Source organism: Sciurus carolinensis, chromosome X (genome assembly GCF_902686445.1).
Source record: "Sciurus carolinensis chromosome X, mSciCar1.2, whole genome shotgun sequence".
In the NCBI taxonomy this organism is placed as follows: domain Eukaryota; kingdom Metazoa; phylum Chordata; class Mammalia; order Rodentia; family Sciuridae; genus Sciurus; species Sciurus carolinensis.
In genome coordinates, this window is record NC_062232.1 from 30,648,846 (window position 1) to 30,663,484 (window position 14,639).

Genomic DNA, 14,639 nt, shown 5'->3' on the forward strand with positions numbered 1-14,639 from the left:
TCAGTGATAGGGTTGAATGAAATAATGAAGGTATTGTTAATATAATTATGGAATTTGAGGAGAAGCTCCTTTACATGTGAAGTGGAGAAAATATTTCATTTTAGATCTGTGGTATTCTGGGTGGTGGCAAGATAATGTAAGTGTAGACTTTTCTGAAGCATTTGAAATTGTGGAATTCAGGGGAAAGGTCAAGGCTGGATATATACATTTGTGTTTTATTGAGATGGAAGTGATAACTGAAACATTACTGTGGATAAAATAAACTATTTCTGTTAGGAAATACAGTTGACTTCACCAAGTGATTTATCAGGCATCTAGATTGTAGTTTTCAGTGAGGTGCTTCTGCAGTTTTAACATGATTTATTTAGATGGTTATACCATTATCTTTAATATTTTATCATGGACTTGAAATGTAAGATCTACTGTCATATAAAATTAATGTCACACTTGAGAGTTTGTAGAGAATTCTAACTTGTTATTTATGGTGCTGGATCTTTGTGTTTCAATAACACTTATGGTGAGGTTCCTTACATTTCTTTTGACTTGTTGGTTCATAAAAATTCAGTAAATCGTTTTGTGGTGTACACCAGGGACTGGCAAATAATGGCTTGCTGCCTGTTCTTGTATAATCGTGAACCAAGAATGTCTTTAACATTTTTAAATGGTTGAAAAAAACTAAGGCTCTTTCATGACACATGAAAGTTACATAAAATTTAAATTTCAGCATCCTGAAATGAAGTTTTATTAAAACAGACACATACTAATTCCTTTCTGTGGCTACTTTCATGCTATAATAGCAGATTTGTGCAGTCACAAAAGAGACCCTCAAAACCTAAAATTTTTGTTCTCTGGACTTTTACATAAAAAGTCTGCTAACCCCTGTGTATACCAATTGTGGTATCTTAAGGAAACTAATAAAAGACAAGTATCAAAAAAGCAGAAGTGCTTGTCTTACACAGATAATTATTACTTAAATAAGTCCTGTTCTCCTTTCCTGCCTTCTTGTCTCCTTGGTATATACCTCTGTTTATCATGTTTAGCACACATGTTTGAATGAATAGGCAGGATGGGTGTGGTGGCACACATCCATAATCCCAGTGACTTGGGAGGCTGAGGCAGGAGGATCGCAAGTTTGAGGGGACAGCCTCAGCAACCTAGTGAAACCCTGTCTCAAAATAAAAAGGTAAAAAAAGGACTGAGGATGTAGCTTAATGATACAGCACCCTTGGATTCAATCCCCAGTACTACAAAAATTTTTTTTTTAAAAAAAGAAAATAAACAGGCATAGAAATAATAACATCCCCCCCCACCACCAGATTGTAACTTTCATGAGATGGGGAATTTTTGTCTGTTTTGTTTCTTGCTATATCCCTGGTACCTTGGCATGCAGCAGGTACACAATGTACATTTGAATAGACACACAATATATATCTGTTGAATATAAAAGATAACTATCCTGACTTTGCTGTATATTACTATACCTGAATCTGAGGATGTCTGGAAAACAGATGGAAACAAAGTATTCTTTATGAATTTGCATAATGTGCCCAACTTTGTGCCAGATTCTAGGAGGTAACCTGAAATGTAGCATTTCTGGTAGCATTTTCGTTCTGCTGCCTAGTGAGGAAGCATATGTGCAAATATTTGTATATTACATACTAATTTTGAAAAAATTCCATATTTTAATGTTATAATTTATTGATTTTATAAACAATTATATATACTATTTGCATATCATATCTATATATTAGGCTTTTATATAAGTTACTGTTTTTATACTTTGAAGATAATGGGCTTGGTGACATGTACAGCATATAAGAAGTAGCAAAAAAGTTAGAGTCATTAAAGAATTAAGTGAACTCATAGGGAATTGGTCGTTTTGTGAACACAGGGCTATTGCTTAGTGGTTTTCTATTACATTTAGACAAGAAATCCAAGACGTTTACCAGCCAGTAAAGCCTTTGTATGATTTGACCATTTGTCTAACCTTCTCTCTTGCTGGCCATGCTGAAGTCATACAGAACTTCTTTAAATTCCTCTGAATAACTTAAATTCCTTTATTTGCACTTTAAAAAGTTATATAACTTCTCCCTAGAGGCTAAATTCAATTAGAGCAGGAATCACATCTGTCTTATTCACCATTAACTCCCCAGTGTTCAGCAGAATTATTGCAACATCATAAGTATTAAGGAAATATTTGTTGAATGCCTACACATGTGATTGAAAGATCATGGACTTGGTATCAGAAACCCTAGGTTAAGATCCTGGGATATATTCTGGATCTTATTTTGTACATGAGTGGTGCTGGGGATTGAACCCATGGCCTTCTGCATACAAGGCAAGAACTCTACCAACTGAGCTATGTCCCCAGTATTCTGAATCTTAATGCCCAGTTACACAAGTGTGTTTATGACAAATCATGGAGTTTTAATGTTTGCCCTTTTGATAGGTATGTTGGGATGTTAAAAAGAAATGTGGACTGGGTACAGTGGTACAGGCCTATAATCCCAGGCACTCAGGAGGTTGAGGCAGGAGGATTGTGAGTTGAAAACCAGCCTCAGCAATTTAGCAAGTCCCTAAGCAACTCAGCAAAACCCTGTCTCTAAATAAAATATAAAAAAGGATTGGGGCTTAAGTGCCCCTGGGTTCAATCCCCAGTACCAAAAAAAATAAAAAAAATAAAAAATTAAATCCTGGGATGCTTCTACTCACTAGCTATAGAAGCATGAGGACTTTGATTTTTCTGAAGTTGAATTTTATCATTTTTCAATAGGTTTTGTTGTACCTACCTCTTTGGATTGTTGTGAGCACTAAGATAGTACAAATGAAATGCCTTACTAAATCTTTATTATCTGAAAGATGTGGAATCCAAAAAGCTACAGAGGTGAAGCTCCCAGATGCCTCATAGAATTAACCTTTCACTTAAAGAAGAGACCTTAGGCCACTGAAGAGAGCTATGTCTTTAAGAGATGGCACAAGGAGGGAATGGACTCCAGGGAATATCTCATCTCTAGATTATGTCACAGAGCCCTTAGGCCCAGTTGCCCTGAAAAATTAGAAAGGATTTGGGGTAAGGCCAGAGACTAGACCTGGAAAAGCCTTAAGTAGTATAGCCAGAGATGGTGCATCCGAGCACAGTGGAGGACAGTGAAGTGACTCTCTGACCCAGCCCCCAGAGGGCCATGTGAGTGAAAAGTAAAGCCAACATGGAAGTGCTTCTCTCCAAATAAAAATGTAGCCTGCAGTGTTTTGAAACTAATAAATGACGTAGCTTTAATTGAATCTGAGGGAATTCCTGAAAGAAGAATAATTACCAGGAATAGAAGTTTTTAGACTGTGAGTGACACAGGAAAGCTGGGAAAAGGTGCGTGGCGGGGGTGGTGCTGGTGAATGCATGTAATGGATAGCAAAAAGGGCAAAAGAAGCTATTCAAGAACTGGGGTGCATACCCCAAACATAGTTTGTGCAGCTAAAACTGAAACTTAAAAATCAAATTTCAATTTTTAAATTTCAGCTCATAAAATCTATTTGACAATATGCTCTGTCTTAAGTAGTAATAGTTCTACTTAATGTATTGAACCAGATTGACCAACTAAAAAATAAACCATAAGAACAAGATTGAATAAAGATATTTTTTGGGGGGTTGCCAAACCTTTGTTACCATCTTCACAGTTTCTACTTACTGATACCAAGAATTGTTATAGGTATTTTCATTTAACCCTCCCTCAAAGCCTGAGATTAGACCTACCATTAATAACCCCATTATATTTGAAGAAACCAGGACTTAAACAGGTTAAATAACTTGCCCAAGGTTACATAGATAGAAACTTGCAAGCCAGGCCTTAAACCCATTTACAAGTGGTAGCAAAGCCATGCTCTGACTGACTTGTTGGGATTCTTCATCAGGATATAGAAAACCAGTCATTATTTAAAAAGCCATGCTTAACTGTAGTCAACACTTCACTATGTATGTGGCTATCAGGCTGGGCATGGTAGCACACACCAGTAATCCCAGCTACTAGGGAGACCGAGGCAGAAGTATCGCAAGTTCAGTGCCAGCATTGGCAACTTAGTGAGACCCCCGTCTACAAATTTTTTAAAGAAGTAAAAAGGGCTAGGGATATGGTTCAATGGCAGAACACTTGTTTAGCACATATGAGCCTTGAGTTCAATATCCAGCACCATGCACAAAAATAGATGGGTATATCAAAACATTGTAGCCAGGTGTGGTGGTGCAAACCTGTAATCCTAGCAACTTGGGAGGATAGGGCAGGAGGATCACAGGTTTGAGACTAGACTCAGCAATTTAAGGAAACCCTGTTTCAAAAAATAAAAAGAACTGGGGATGTAGCTAGCTCAGTGGTAAAGCACCCATGGATTTAATCCCCAGTGCCCACCCCCCCAAAAACCGCATCATGTTGTATACCTTAAATATATACAATTTAAAAACTATAGCCACAATAAAACCCCACTATTCTGTGTAATTATTATGCACCAAAAATTTTTCAAAGAGACTGAAAAAAAACTACATAATTCTAAAAAATAAAGTTCAAAAAATGAGAGAAAATATGATATAAGCTCTATTGTTAGTATCCCAAATTAAGGAAATTTTAGCTCACCGAATAAATAATACATAAATAAATAATACTTACACTCTGCCTGGCATAGTATTACATACTAATTATTCAGTGTTCAAACTGCTGAGTGTTATAAAATGGTGTTTGATATTTGCTGAACTGAATTGATAGCAGGTTCTAGGGCATTGATATAAAGTGGGCCTAGGTCCTCATCTAAAACAGTGTCCACATTGCAGTACTTAGCCTGTATTTTGAGATGCATTGCTCTGTTTGTTGTTCCTTGGTAGTTTTGGTGACACTGAGCTCCTATAATAACATGGATATTAGCTTACTCTACCTAAGTACTCTATTAAACATCACATTTCAGCATTGTGTGCATTTAAAAATATATAACATGCAAACCCATGACTTTGCATACTTCTTTATTGGACAAGGATAAAGTGGATACTGAATTTAAAAAAGTAACAATTGAAATAACATTAAGTGTAGATAATAAATGCATTTGGCAAACATCATAAATTTGATTAAGGCGGTATATGGATAACTGGAGTCTGAAGCACTGATCTGTATGAAGCAGAACAGGCAAACTTGATGTGTTTTGAACACTCCTGGCAGGTGAGCTTCCCCTAAGTCTATTTGTATAGGCCACTAGGTTCCTCACTGAGCTATTCCAGTACCAGGTGAGATACAGACTAGATAAAGGTATAGAAGAAAATTTGCTTACTTTCCCAAAATTAGACAGTCTGATACATCCTATAATGCATGCACATCTGTATGCTGTAGGACCTAAATTCCATATTATATGAAAGTTCAAAGGAAAAGGAGATTACTTCCTGCTCAGATAATGAAGGAAAATTTCACTACTGATGTTGAAAGATGAGTAGAATTTTTGTAGGAGCAGATAATGCAGAAGAAATGACCAGAGACATGGAGTTGGAACAGTTCAAAGCATGTTTAATGGATGAGTAGAAGCTGTTTTCATGGGAGGGGAAGTATAGTATCACTATTAAGGAAAACAGAATCTGGTTATAGAGGATGTTTAGTGCTAGGCTGAGTAAATCCATGGAAAATGTCTGGCCAAAAGCTGCTTTGTTGTTATTAAGTATATCGCCATTACTATAGAAGTAATGTTTAGTTTGGGGTGGTGACCTGATGGGGAATCAAGATTGACTAATTAATATTCCTGCTTAGAAAAATAAAAAAACTAAAGTGCCACACATACAACACAGATACACACAGACCCACACCCACACACACACACACACACATATACACACACATACACACTCTCTCACCCACTGAAAGAAGGGATTAGAGCAGCAGGAGATTGGAGTAGAAAGAAAACCTAAACGTTGGCAATAGAAGAAGTAGCAGGGAGATAACCTGGGGTTGGGAGAGATTGGGCTTTGGGGTGATATGGGCAGTAGGCTGTGAACCCTGTTTCTCTGTAAGGAAATCATTTTCTTTAAAACAAAAGTCCAATCTAGAAGGCTAGGTGAGATGGCTGATAGGTGGGATTCACTTTTGCCTCCTTGGTTTTAATTCTTCCTCTAGAAGATGACTGGCTCTCATGATGACTCTTGGGTCCGCCATGTTGACCTCTGGAGAGAGGCAATTCCCTTTTGAAAATCTTGGACTGTGTCTGATAACCCTTTCCTTTGTGGTTTCCACTAACACTGTTGAAATAAGCTTGATTCTTTTAAAAAAGACTTTATTAAATATTAAAGAATAAACAAGAAATAAAATATTATAAGAAGTCCTGCCAAATTTATCTATCATTATCTGATATTATTGTCCCCGGTCAAACCGCCCTCACCCCTAAAATCTCCTTTCCCTTGTGTTTCCAGAGATATCTTCCTAAAATCTAAGTTTAGCTAGGTCACTCCCCTGCACAATTATTTCATGGCTTCTCACTTGTACACGGATTACACTTTAGTATGTTGACTTTCTTATTTCTGGAATAAGAAATGTTCTATAATTCTGTTTATATAATGATTATTTTATTTATCAGCTTGGGAGAGCTTTATAGTTAAAATTGAGATCATATTTGAGAAGGGTAAGAACCTTTCTGTGACAATATGTAAAAATTCCAGCTCTTTTCTAAAGCCTTCCCAGAATAGCTTCCTCAGAAGGGTCAGGAGTCACTGGACTTCAAACTCTGGCTCCTGTAGTGCTGGGTTTCTGATGACTATATCCAGGCTGCCTCAAGGAGAAGTCCCAGCAGGTAGGATTACAGCCCTTTAGAAGAGTTCTACACTAACCCATTTTATAAATTGGCGATATATATATATATATATATATATATATATATATATATATATATATATTTTTTTTTTTTTTTTTTTGTATTGTGGATTGAACCCAGGGTGCTTTAACACTGAGCTACATACCCAGTCCTTTTTATTTCTTATTTTGAGACAGCATCTCTCTTAAGTTGCTTAGGGCCTCGTCAGATTGCTGAGGCTAACCTCAAACTTGCCTCAGCTCTTCCTGCCTCAGTCTCCCAAGTCGCTGGGATTACAAGTGTATGCCACCATGCCTGGCTCTATGGAAGATTTTTTTTGAGGACTGTCTGATGCTTTCAAAAAAGGTGGAGTAGTAAGAAGTTGTTAAGTTGTTAGATGATCTCTAAAATTCCTTTCAGCTCTAAAATTCTCTGAGAAATCCAGCTCCCTTCCTTTTGTTTCTTTTTCTTTTTTCAGCTTCCTTCTTTCTTGATGCACTTTATTAATATTGCTCCATATAATTAGTATCTTGTTAGAAAATAATAGCATTTCAGAGTTGCAAGAGACTTAGGACTTATCTAGTTTTCCAAAATGAGCTCCAAATAGGACTCCTGAGAAGTGCTGATTGCTTACAAAAAGCACTGTGTAGCTAAAGAGATTGAGATTGTACTTTTCCCATATTGCTCATTTTAGAGGCTCTGAAAAATCTTGTAATAAAGAAACCTGTGTAACCTACATTTATTTGATCAGAGACCTGTTTCTGAATAACTTCCTGCGGCATATAATTTGGGAAACACCCATGTAATTCAGCACCCTCATTTTGCAAAGAATTTGAAGTAGAAAATGATTTATCCAGTGTCACATGGCTAGTTACCAGATGGCAGTCTGGTATTATTCCTTGATTGTCCCTGCTTAACTCATAAATTTCTTAATGGACTGATAGATTCTATCTTACAGCTTTACCTCTCAGGCGCAACTATTGTTCCATATTGGGTGCACAACAAACAAATACCTTGAGTAAATGTATGGTAGCTCTATGATTGAAATTAAGAAAATTAGCATTATGGTATGAATTAGTTTCTGTGTATGTATATATTTTTATTTTTTTATAAACAGAATTGTTGCTCTCCTGTGCATACCTTCCCCTTTGCAACTGCAATGTCTGCATGTGTGCACGTGTGTAGTGTGTGTGCATGCGCAGTGTGTGGGGGGGGTGGTTCTCCAAAGTTTCTGTTGTCAGTAGTTCAGGGTCATTGATTCATACTGTTTATTGGGAATAATTCTGTGGGCTGCTTTGCCTCAGGGATAATTTGATTAGGGGTGCTGCTGTTTGATACCATTCAGGAAAATGTTCAACTGTAAAGGGTATTGGATTTGTCATAGAATGATATTGAAGGGAAGCCAAGGACAAGCAAGCTAATAACATGCTAGACTGGTTATTAACACTGGGCCTTTTGGCATTTTTGTCCACCAGTTTTTGTTGATATTACTGCCTTCCTAAGAGATAAGCGTGTGACCAGTTTGATGATTTTTATTTGGCAAGGACATAAACTAATACCAGATAAAAGAGGTCATAGTAAGTTGGTACAGAGCCCATGCTTTCCACAATACTGTGTTTTGTCCTCTGAGGTTAGATATCTATGATAGAGAAAACATTTTTCTAAGGGAGCAAGATTGGAATGCACTGAAATGAAATGCTCACATTGACCACATCAGCTGTAATGGAGCTTATCTGATGTAATGACTCAGCCTCTGTGAATCTCACTGTGCATGTGCTCTGTTTTGTGCAGGGAATCATCATCATCCAGGACTTGCCTGAGGCTACGAAAAAATATGGGGAGGGGTAAGTTTCTCATTCCTTTAAAGTAATTTAAAAATCACTCTATACTAATCCACTGTAACCAGAAAATTTCATTTGCAACTCAAAGTGTTTGTGTGTACCTAAATTGTATTTCCTATTAGTGTTAGAAAGTTTTTGTCCAAAGCAGAGCTGTGCAGAGAAAGACGAATATATCATGTGTTGCCCACTGGTCTTTTATTCTGCTTTTTTGTGGAGATCTACTAGTAAAGGGAAAGACAACTTAAACTCAGTTTTTTTCCACTTCAAAGCAAGGCTACCCATATGCTTTCAATGTTTTCTAAGCTTTGCTAATAGTAATATAAACAACTAAAAAAGTTTCTCTTATGCAACCAACGATGGTAGTAAAATGATTCATCTGTGAGGTTGATTTTTAAACAGTTTGGTTTCACTTAAAATGTTAAGGCCCAGCATTAAGAAATGTTAGATGAATTCTTTGGGCTTGTTTTTGCTTTCTCATAAGGCTACAGGAAGTAGGCAAAAGACAAATCTAAGATTATTTCATTGAAAATATTAATCAGCTACCACAGTGACTTCATAAATCATTCTAATCTATGAAGATGATAAAACCAGAGTGCTATAAAAGACCCCAGAAGAATACTTTGTATGATGTAGTATAGTGAGAAAAGTATTGGATGCAGAGTCAGAAGGCCTGAATTTGAGTTCTACATCTACTACCTTGATTAGATCTCACAGCCTCCCTAAAATTGTTCATCTCTGAAGTGGGATTAATGCATTCTGTACTTCTAGCCTCAGGAAGTTGTGGTTGGCATAATGTGATAATACATGTATTTTGAGAACTCTAAAGTATAATGGAATAAAGAAGTGGTATTGGCTCATTGCTGTCCTTATTGAATAAGTATGTCTTTATTGTTCTTTTTGCAGTCAAAATGAAGTTATTTGATCAGATACTTCTGTAGATGGCAGGCTGGGGCAGGGGTTATGTAGGTAACTGAGAGCTCCTTACGCTGCACTTCATTTGCTTCATCTCTGTATGTGTCTTGGTAGGCAGACCCCAAATGATGGATCAGTCATGGAAAAAAACCTTCCTAAACCTTGCCGAATCAGCTTTTGCTCCTGTTTTCTCTAGAGCTTCTCTTGGAAGTTGATTTGTCTTAGGGATTCTGGTCCTTTCCAAACCTTCACAAAAGATGCCAATTTTTGAAGGTTTAGATATATTAACTATAAATAAAAAATTGAAATAACCTAGGCAAATTTCTAGAACTAATCCAGACCCTGTGCTGCCCCAAAGTTGGCTGTCAATGGAAACTTCCAGAGTATTTCATTGTGGCTTAGTTCTCACCCAATTCCAAAAGCTTCAGGTAGATTTGGAGAATATTCTGATTATTCCATATCATCATAACCATATGGCGAAGAGAGCTGCATGGAGACTAGCAACCCATTCTTTCTTGTTTTCTCTTTTCTCTTCAGACCGAACATCAGTTGCTAGCAAAGGGATCATTAGGTCTTTACCTTAAAAGATAGCTCAGCAAATATTTGTTTGAATAGGCAGGCAATTAATAGAGTTCCTGATAAAGAACAGGGCATGGTAATGTAATCTGCAAAAATGGACCTATTTCCAACCTGGAGATGAGATAAGAGAAGTGCTTCACATAATGCTGCTTTTACAAACACTGAAACCTGTGATAGCAGCATTTTGACTCCTTGTGTTGACCACTTTAAAAGCATTCTTAATATCCTGAGTGTCAAAGAGATGCTATCCTTTATTCTCCCAACTTTGCTTAGTTTGCCTGATTACATTTGTTAATCGCTGACACTGTTAGTAGGGGGTATAAAAGATGCTAGTGCATGCTCATTTTTCTGCTGCTATACAATGAAGTTTTTACTGGATTTGGCAAAGATTTTCACAAACATAACTCAGTGTGTCATACAAAAGGACACCAAGGGAAATATCACAGAGATATGGCACCAGCCTCATTAAATGAATTAAGGATCCATGAAAACAAAGAACACAGCAGGACAACTGTACAGTGTAGGTGAGAAATTAAGATCGAGGTGAATTTATTTTAGTAATATTTAATAAGGGTAAAAATAATTTACAAACATGTTAGAAGAATTCATTTATTATGTGACAAGAAAGATTATAAACAGAGTCTTAAGTTTTAAAAAGGGGAAGGGATAAGAACAGAATCGTGGTTTTAATTTCTTATTAGGCCACCAGTGTCTACTGTGTGTGGCATTGAAATCCTATTTACTATATATGAGGTATTAGCCATAGCTTAGTATTTGGGACTCTATGGGACTCTAATCTATAATTATTTTGATATGAACAAGTATCTGTAGAACATTTCATAACTCACAAATATTTCCTCTACATTATCCTACTAGAGTTATGAGATAATCCTATGATATAAAATGAGGATAATAATCTCCATTTACATATTATAAAACTGAGGTTAATTAGAGAAGATCTTATAGTCTGCAGCCTGTAAATAGCTAAAATGCAAAACCAGGTCATCTTATGTTATAGTCTTTTCCCTAAATAAACCATGTTCTGAATACCCTAATGCTGAATACCCTAATGTGTAAAGTTGATTAAAAACCTGGGAGCCCTCTGCTGCTGTCAAGTATGGAAGAAATTATTTTCTAAGATCTACAATGATGTTCAGGTATCAGGGGGGACAGGACAGATAGGCAAAAGGAAATAGCTCAGTGTCCATCTGCATTTATGGCAATAGCTAAAACACAAAAGTCTTGGATAGTGGGGTGCCTCAAATACAAAAATTTTCGGAGCAGCAATAGTCTTTATTTGCAGTTATTCAAAAAGCAGTAGCACTGATTGGCAATGATCATAGCAGATATCAAGACAATTTAATTCAGAAGTATTCCTCTGCACAACCCACAAAGGAAAGTGCTTAAAGTAAGGGGTCCTTACTGGCCTGTATGAAAGTCACCCCTTTTGAATGATGAATTTTTCCTATCTGTGCCTTTTCTAGACACAAAGACTGTATTACATCATGGAACACCAGAATAGTTTGAGACAAGGTGAGATGCTGGTTCAAAAAAGAATGACATGGGGCTGGGGATATAGCTCAGTTGGTAGGGTGCTTGCCTCGTATACACAAGGCCCTGGGTTCAATCCCCAGCACCACAAAAAAAAAAAAAAAAAAAAACAGAATTACATATAAATAAAATTACAAATCAAGTTATAATAGAGACAACATTTTCACAAAGAAAGCACTGTGAGGACTTCACATATGCATTGGCTCACAAAATACTATGTACATAATACTTGAATATTTATCTTTAGTCCTCTTCAGGTAGAACTTACTTTAAACTTTATTCTACTCTTCTATTCCTTTCCTGAGCAAATAGTATATTCATGACAAAATAGTAAAAGTCTCATTACTCCCAGTAAATATTGTCTTGACCCAGAATGCAAGTTTTGGGTGTTTTCTTACCCAAAAAATAAATAAATAAAGTCTGGGATTATTGCTTTTATTAGACTGTTTAAGTAGAATCTGATTTTAAAAAAATGTATCTGCCTTTTCATATTCATTTTTCCATCTCAGAACATACACTGCATCTTCTAAGGTCTATAGCAGTGATTTGTGGTATGTATTAATTACTGATAGCTAATTTCACCATTTTCATCTTAAGAACCGAATTTCTGGAAAAAGTTCATCATGCTGTCTCAATAACAGCAGCCACAGGTGCTCCTACCCATCCTTTACAAAATAGGAATAATAGCCATGAAATAATTTACTTTGTTATATAGAAAATAATATATCTGGAGTAGCTTAATAACTGCAAGCAGACAAGACTTGTTTGTAGAGGATAATCAGAATAAAAATATGAAAATATCAGCATTTTTTTCTGTTTCTCCTCTTACAATATTTAGTCTTTGGAGAAAACGTAAAATGGTCAAGTCATTAAGAGAGTTCAAAGTTTAGAAGAAAATCTTAGGTCTATAAAACCTAAATCTGAAAAGTCAGTTTCCATTTTTATTTTCTATACTTAATAGTAACATGCCCTTGATGTTCTGGTATAACTGTATAGTTATGCTGTTGATGGGAAGTACTGCCAATTATTGTCTTTGTTTCTTATTAAAACAGACGAGCATGATTCTTTGGAATCCGTGGGTATGCTTGACTCCTTTCGCCCAAGGAAGCCAACCATGTCCCCAACTTAAGACTTACTGTGAGGAAAGATGGTTTACAGCCACCATAGTAAATCTGAGTTCTTTGATTCACTGCTGAACTTCTGCTCAGTTGAGGCCAATTCTAAACTTTAACTCTGAGCATACAGCTCCATATTTTCAAACAGGGAATGAATCTTCAAACTGACAAGCCGTGTAAAGTGACAAGCTCATAATGTAGTACCTAATCTCATTTGGCAGCTCCCTGGTTTATAGTTCAAGTGAAGGCATACATTTAAAGTCAATTAATTATTTAATTTTCTGGCCTATATTAGATCTGAGAGTCTTTATTATGGTGACATTTTCATGTCTCTGTAGTTTAGATGATGTCACCAATTTATCGTAAACTCTTCATAATTTTATAATACAAATCTGTTTGGGGCTGACAGCTGCCATTATTTTTTCCTGGCAAGTCTTTCCTACCACAGAAAATGGTTATTGAAGGGTCAGTCTACTTTTAAAAATTCTTTATAATGAGATATCTTTGATGGAATTCTTTCTACCTTTTACTTATTTAAGTATAACACTATATATACCTAAGTCTTGACTGGTTTCTCAACCTCAGTATTATTGAGATTTTTTGAAATTTGAGGAAAAATTCACCTAACATAGGCTTGACTATTCTAAAGTATAACATTCAGTGGCAGGTACATTTATGATGTTGTACAACAAAATAGTTCCAAAACATTTCCATCACTTGCAAAGGATTAAGTGAAGTTGCCTTTTGTTTCCCTGCTTCCAGATCCTGGCAACTGAGTCTAATCTGTTTTCTATTTATTTATTTGCCTATCCTGGATATTTCACATAAACAGAATAACACACTGTGCTACACACTGTGCACATGTGTACATGCATCTAGTTTTTTTCCCACTTAGCATACTGTTTTTGAGGTTTATTCATGTTGTGTTAGTATTTATACCACATTCCTTTTTATGACTGAATAGTATCTCATTGTATGATTATACCACATTTCATTTATCCATTCATCAGTTGATGAAAATTTGTTTATTTTCCACCTATTGCAAATAGTGTTGCTATGAATATTAATGTACAAGTTTTTGTTTGAGTGTTGGTTTTTAGTTATTTTGGATACACATGAAACAGTGACTAAAATTATTTGGGACTAGATAATTCTTTGTTGTGGGGATTGTCCTGTGCATTGTAGGATGTTTAACAGCATCCTTGGCCTCTCTCCACTGGATGCCAGTAGCACCCCTGTCCTTAAAGTTGTGACAACTGAAAATGTATCTAGACATTGCCAAATATCTCCTGGGGAAAAAAATTGCCCAAGGTTGAGAACCACTGATATTAAATAAATGGAAGGGAATCTTAAGAGATAAGCCAAACTTTACCTATTATGTATATTCTATTTTTTTAGAAGAAACTTTTAAGTTTGTAGCAAAATTAAGCAGAAAGTACTGAGATTTCCCATATAGTCTGTGCCCTCATTATCACAGCCTCCCTCATTATCAGTCTATCCCACTAGTGGTACATTTGTTAAAGTCCGTGAACCTGTAACAAATTGACACATCATTATCGCTCAGTAGCCATTGTTTATATTAGAGTCCATTTTTGGTGTTGTACATTCTATGGGTTTAGACAATATATAATGATATGTATCTACTCTTATAGTTATCATACAGGTTCATTTCACTGCCCTAAAAATTCTCTATGCTATGCTCATTCATCCCTTTCAGCCCTCCTCCCCCACCAAGCCCTGGCAATTACTTAGCATTTTATTGTCCCCATAGTTTTGTCTTTTACAGAATGTTATGTAGTTGGGATAATACAGCATGTAACTTTTTCAGATTAGCTTCTTT

The 14,639-nt window shown here is 36.1% G+C and overlaps 1 protein-coding gene across 1 annotated transcript in view; it reads left to right on the plus strand.

Annotated features, from left to right (window-relative positions):
• Window positions 1-14,639, plus strand: part of Prrg1 (proline rich and Gla domain 1) — a 104,457-nt gene that overhangs the window by 37,992 nt on the left and 51,826 nt on the right. Inside the window, exon 2 of the mRNA XM_047536835.1 lies at window positions 8,593-8,645. Within this exon, the coding sequence (XP_047392791.1) occupies window positions 8,636-8,645 (10 nt within the window). The 5' untranslated portion in view covers window positions 8,593-8,635. The remainder of the gene's footprint in view (window positions 1-8,592; window positions 8,646-14,639) is intronic.